The sequence below is a fragment of the Lacerta agilis genome, chromosome 1 (genome assembly GCF_009819535.1).
Source record: "Lacerta agilis isolate rLacAgi1 chromosome 1, rLacAgi1.pri, whole genome shotgun sequence".
NCBI lineage: Eukaryota > Metazoa > Chordata > Lepidosauria > Squamata > Lacertidae > Lacerta > Lacerta agilis.
In genome coordinates, this window is record NC_046312.1 from 60,000,204 (window position 1) to 60,006,203 (window position 6,000).

The 6,000-nt window shown below is 41.4% G+C and overlaps 1 protein-coding gene across 3 annotated transcripts in view; it reads left to right on the forward strand.

Annotated features, from left to right (window-relative positions):
* The window catches only part of LUZP2 (leucine zipper protein 2), a 292,217-nt gene extending 290,281 nt beyond the window's left edge, over window positions 1–1,936 (forward strand). For 2 of the 3 annotated variants that reach the window (XM_033151006.1, XM_033151011.1), the window contains one exon: window positions 1,540–1,936. In XM_033151006.1, the coding sequence (XP_033006897.1) occupies window positions 1,540–1,644 (105 nt within the window). In that variant the 3' untranslated portion in view covers window positions 1,645–1,936. The remainder of the gene's footprint in view (window positions 1–1,539) is intronic. The other variant, XM_033151009.1, reaches the window with a different exon arrangement.
* The last annotated feature ends 4,064 nt before the right edge of the window (window positions 1,937–6,000 follow it).

The window sequence follows — 6,000 nt, forward strand, 5'->3', positions numbered from 1 at the left end:
CCAAGAGATGTCTGAGTGCAATAATTAATGAAAGCACTCCAAAAAATGACACACAGGGACTATCTTTTGACAGTTTTCATAGACGGCACCACACTCCAAAACAGATGTCCTTACGACCCCAAGAATGGCATTAGTGTGTTGGTGTGGATGTGGCACATGAGGAACATGTTTCCATCTGTGATGAGAGTGCCCACTTGCAAAGGATTTCTGGTCTAATGTATATCAGGAGGTTTTGACTACCATAGAGATTACTATACAAATGACCTCACTGCTTTCATTGTTAACTATATGGGCTAGTCATAATAAATGATTATGTTCTAAGGAACTTAAAACAAAGCTGTTGGCAGCAGTCAGAATATCTATAGCACAAACATGGGAGACTTTACAGGGCAGATATTATGTGGTATAAAAATGCATGGATCCTGGAAAAGATAGCACATAATATAAAGATCTCCAATAATTTGGAAGATCCAGAAGATTTATATGTTTTGTATCTTGGAAATATTTTATATTTCCCTCAACTTCAACTAACCATCAGGACACTTTGGTGCTATCAATGCAGGCTATATGGATTTCTTAATTTATTTTACCAATGCCTTCTGACCTTGCTGATGTAAAAATTAAGAGGATGGATGTATTTTCTTAGAAAGCATAAGGTTTGCTGTAGCAAAGCTGTTCCCTTCCAATGAGCACTAATATTGAGAATTACTCCTTCTGTTTACAAGCTATTTATTCCACAAGATTTACATACTACTTGACTGCAATAAAACCTCAAAGCTGTTTGCATAAAGGATTAAATAATACAATTATCAGTAAAAAAAAATAATGTTAAAAACTGCTGCAGTATATCAACATTCAAAAATAATTAAAATCAGTGATAAGCTAAAACCAAATTAAAATATGTCACCATTCTACATGTCTGAATAAGCTTACCTAAACAAACATGTTTTTTGCAGGCTGAAGTTACACCTGAAGTTATAGGCTGAAGTCTTCCTAAACACCCTTTCCTCTGGTGTTTGTTTTTCCTTCCCCCTTCATCTCTCCCACCCCTTACTTGCGTGGCGAGGCCCCGGGCCCCACAGTTCCCTTAGATAATGAACACATGGACACAAGGTTAATGGGAGGCAAAAGGAGGTTGCCCCCCGGCCGTGCCACCGTTTAAACAGCAAGTGGCCATGCCCCCTAGCCATTCCGATTGGTCAGCCAGGATGTGTGACACGGCCAGGAGTCCCTATGATGCAGGTGGCATCCCTCCGCCCACAGCCGGGACACTGGGAGGCCCCAGATCCCATCCCACAATACTGCCCCCCAGGGAAGGGGAGCGGACCTGTCCCACATCTGACATCATGTATGGCGAGTGCACATGGATTCCTGAAAATAGCCTTGTGGGTGAAATGGGGAGGGAATGCCAGTGAGCAAGATTTCTCTCCTCTTCTCCTGGTTTGGAGTGAAACAGAAAAATCCCCCTTGCTGGTGCTGAGGCTCTGAAAGCCTTGCAATATTTTAACACTGATTGCGTTTTTCTCCATCTGTTAACAGAAGTCACACAGTCCTCCATGGATGAAACCAGAAATTAAAAAATCAACAGAGAGAAAAGAAAACAACCCTGAAGCATTGGCTAAAATCAAGGGAAAGACTCTGTAAACATCGCCCAGCTCTCTTTAAAACGTTCTTCATTAGCTATCGTCTTCATCTTTTTAGTCCAGAGGCATGAAAATGTACCAGGTTTCTAAAGCATGCAATTTTTTCACTATTTTATGGATGTTTGTAAATTAGTCTAGAGATTTCTGAAATAGATTGATTAGTATCTTTCAGCAATAATCCAAGAGAAATGGATGTTTGAAAAAAAAATGCTTTGTAATACAGTCCAGTTTTTTGAAATATTATTCTGCCCTGATCTGTAACTTGCTTATTATAAATCACTCTGTTTTGTAAAGAAATGCTATTAAGAATTTTTATTTTATTAACCAATCCTGTTTCATAAGTATCATTATTGCAAATCGAGGTCGAAAAGAAACTTTGCACACACATGCATACCTTCAACCCGGTAAGACGGTGTCTGAAACTCAGTAGAGACGGTGCTTGTCTAACTTCTTGAGGGAGAAAGTTCCCTAGAGTTGGGCAAACCACACTGAAGCCGTGACTCCTTGCTGCTTCAGGTCCATAGGGAACTGTGCTCGGATAAGGTGGTCCTTAAGGTACCCTGGGCTTGTTATTCAGGGCTGTGTACACTAGTACAAGAATTGTATTGAAGGGGAATACTCTAGCTGAGTCTTATCCCTGAGATGCTGATTTGCCAAATGATGCTGGAGGACATTCCTCTGTCTTGCCATCCCATGAGAACCTGCACAATCATCCCTACACTTAAACTACTGTTCAAAGGACATAACGGACTACTTGAAGGTTTGAGGCTTCTTATCCTCTTAATCAGGCAATGTAGAAAGAAGCATTTATTGTCCTTGAGTCTATTAAAAACATCTTCAAAACTTTCCAAAGGGATTATCTGTCAAAGAGAGGAATAAAGGAATATTACTGAAAACCTGTGGGGAAAGCACTGTAGGCAGTTTGGCAGCAGGAACAGGATGAGAAAATTCATATTTAAAGTATGTGCTTCATTTAATATTGAAATGCCAAGATGTAGGTGGGGGGGGGGAGCAGAAAGCGTATCGGAAGCGCTACCATCATGTGAATGCCACAGTTAAGTTACACGTATTGTACAGACAACTAAAATCTGCTGAGGAGGCTCCTTGAGCCAAAGAACGGAAACCCTGATAAAAGACAGGCATCTGTGCTTTTTCAATGGTTGGGGCTGAAGCCTTGTGAAACTTGAAGAAAGGGCAAGCCCATCTTTCAGTTTCACCCACCAGGGTAATTCAAACCCATCCTCTTGGGGAAGGTGTCAAACTTCTCATGGACTCATGAGGTAAATATACTTTAGTTATTCCAAATACAGCTTGTAAATCCTACACTGCTACTACCCTTGTTAAGAAAAAAAACCCCACCTCCTGTGGGAATTGGTATTTATTTATTTGACTGTGGCCCTCTAAGGTGAGTCAACCAGCTCATCCAATATTGCCATTGGAAACGCTTGTCCAACATGGCCCTGCCATTAGCCTATCGTTGCCGCCACCACCAGACAGATTTTAGGAATGGGGAAAAGAAAAAGGGTGGTGGAGAGTATGGCTTTTTATCAGTGGACTGTATGTTGTGAGGGAGATTGAGGGAAGCAGGACATCTAGTAAGAATGCAGCCCCTCTATGGGTGTCCTGAATAACAAGGCAAACCAGGGAGATTCGGGTCAGACTTCAATGCTCCCGAGCCAGGCTGTGCCATTACCAATGCATGCTGAGGGAGATCTGGTCTTCTCCCAATCTTTTGAGTAGCTTGGTATCTGCAGAAAGCTAAAACATGATCTCCCACCCCTTTTCTTTCCTGAGAAATCAAACCAAGCTCAACAGTGAAATGGCCAGAGGGCCCCCCCACACCCTTCAGTTAAAGCTTGGGAAAGATATAGCAGCTTCTCTTATGGGCCTTTTTCATATCAAGAAGCATTGGCAGCCAGGGAGTTTGCTGAGCTGAAGGGCTAGAAACCATACACTACTTTTAGCCATCTCACAATGCTGTGCTAAGCTCAGAACTCTGCACTTGCAGATATCCTAAGGGAAATCTTAAGTGCCCAAAGAATTAGTCAGGAAAATGGAAGCCTCTTTTGCAGGGGAATATTTTGAGAAATTGTAGGGGTGTTAGGAGGAGGCACTTGGCTCTGTGAACAATTCAGCAGCTTTTCATCTCCCTGTGCCTGTACAGTAGTTAGGGTGCTACTTCATGATGGTCTCTGGCAGTGCTTTTTTTCTTTAAAAAAATGTTTAGGGGTACTCTCATTTTGACAAAAAACCCCCACCATTTTATAGTTCAAATCAGGAAAAATAAATATAGTAAATGGACAAAAGTACAAAGATTCACAAAATGTTGAGGGGTATACATACCCCTGCGTACCCCCAGAAAAAAACACTTGTCTCTGATAATGGCATTAGATCCCATGCCCCCAGTCACTGATCAGCAGCACTTTGCCTTTATACTTACAGCAAACTACCTCACAAGCTGTTGCTACTTCTGCAACATGGTTAACTCCAAGTGACAACTCTTTGAAAGTGTATTTTCAGCCTAAAATAAAGAGTACATATTTTCTTGTTCAGCCTGAACAACTGATGGGAAAAAAGACGAGGGCATCTGGGGTAATTTTGTTTTTTAACATCTTACGATTATTATTTTTCTCTTTGGTTGGCATAATAATTATACACATCCACACACTTTTCAAGCGCTGGCTGGCTTAGATCAGTGTGCATTGTAGAAAAGAAAAGTGTTGCATCTGGGTTTTTGTTTCCCACTGATTTCCATCTCAAATGCTTAAATTAAAAGGGGCTTTACAAACAACTTCCAGGAAAGCCAAGCAGCCAATTTTGTATGGAAAGATCACTGTATTTGAGCAGACACAATTTTCTTTTTAATTGTAAAGAAATATGAAAATAGCCTTCTGAGCATTATTCTCTGGAAATGAAGGCAGAAAAGTCTCACTTGTTGTTTAAATGTTAATGCCAGTAAAGAGACAATGAGGAATGTTAACGAAAGCATGCCCCCCCCCAAAAAAGTGAGTTTGAGAGCAGGTAGAAGGATAGTGGATCTAGAAACACATGCAGTAAATATTGGCTAGGAGGAAAATTCAAAAGCAGCTGTATTAGATTTGGACTTCCAAAAGGTGCATATAAGAAGAACAGCCCCTCTTTCCTAGTGACAGTTTCCCTTCTCTCTTCTCTCCCCTTGGATCAGCAGTAGAACATTTGTTTTGCATGTCGAAGGTTGCTGGTTCAATCCCTGACATCTCTAGGTAGAGCTGGAAATGCCTCCTTGAACGAAACCCTAGAGAGCTTCTGCCACTTAATGTAGACAATACTGAGCTGGATAGACCATGGGTCTGACTCAGCAAAAAACAGATTCCTATGTTCCCAGCTCCCTTCCCAAAGCCCTTATCCAAGACCACCAGAATAGTGTGGTTGGCTTCAGAAACAGGGTGGGCCTGCTTTCATTAAGAAACTTCTCAGAACAAACCAGTAGCAACCTAGGCTAATATTCAGGAAAACTCTGGTGGAATTTTCCAGCGTTAAACCCTTCAGCAATATACACACAGGCACTCTCCATTAAACAATTATACTTAACACACCCACCCTTCCTTCCTTGGTGGGAAGATGTGTCATTTTGTGGTTTGCTCAGGCGCCAAAGTGTCTTGGGCCAGTCCTGTAAATGACTGTGATTTCAGAACAGTTTGGGTTCTGCGGGGGTGGGGGGGGGGAACTCCTATAGTTGGAACATGTTCCATAGCATCATGTTCTTTCATTCCAATGATATGCCTTTTGCATTGGCTGCGCTTCATAGATCTTGGGATCCCAGTGAAAAACAAAGCATATCCTATGAGCCTGAAGTTTGCGCCCAACCCTGACAAAACTTTTTGAGCAAGCATGACTTTAAAAACAATTGGACTCCTTTGATATGCCTATAACAAACTGTATCCTGCAAAAGAAGATATTTTCATGGTACGCAGTAGTTAGATACCCATTCCTCCACCCCGCAGGAATTGGTAAGACCTGGGGCAATGATTCATGAAAATGCATTGTAAAATACAGTGTTCACCAGTCTGAAAACCGTTACATTAAGCTACATGAAAAGAGGGCCGCTTTGTAAAGTTTATGGTCCCTTGTACTAAAACAAGGGACGGCTTTGCACATCCTTGTGATGAATATTGCAATTTCATAGGTGCAGGCACTGAAACAAGCACTAATTGCAAGTGTCTGGAATTATTTATAGCTCTCTGTTGAACAAGGTTTTGCTAAACAAAATGAATGTAAACAAGAGCTACTCTTCAGATGCATTTTCTGTGATCAGTTGGAGATTTTTTTAACTGCTACAGATGATGCTTTCTGACGGATTCTCAGAAAAGTTCTGAAT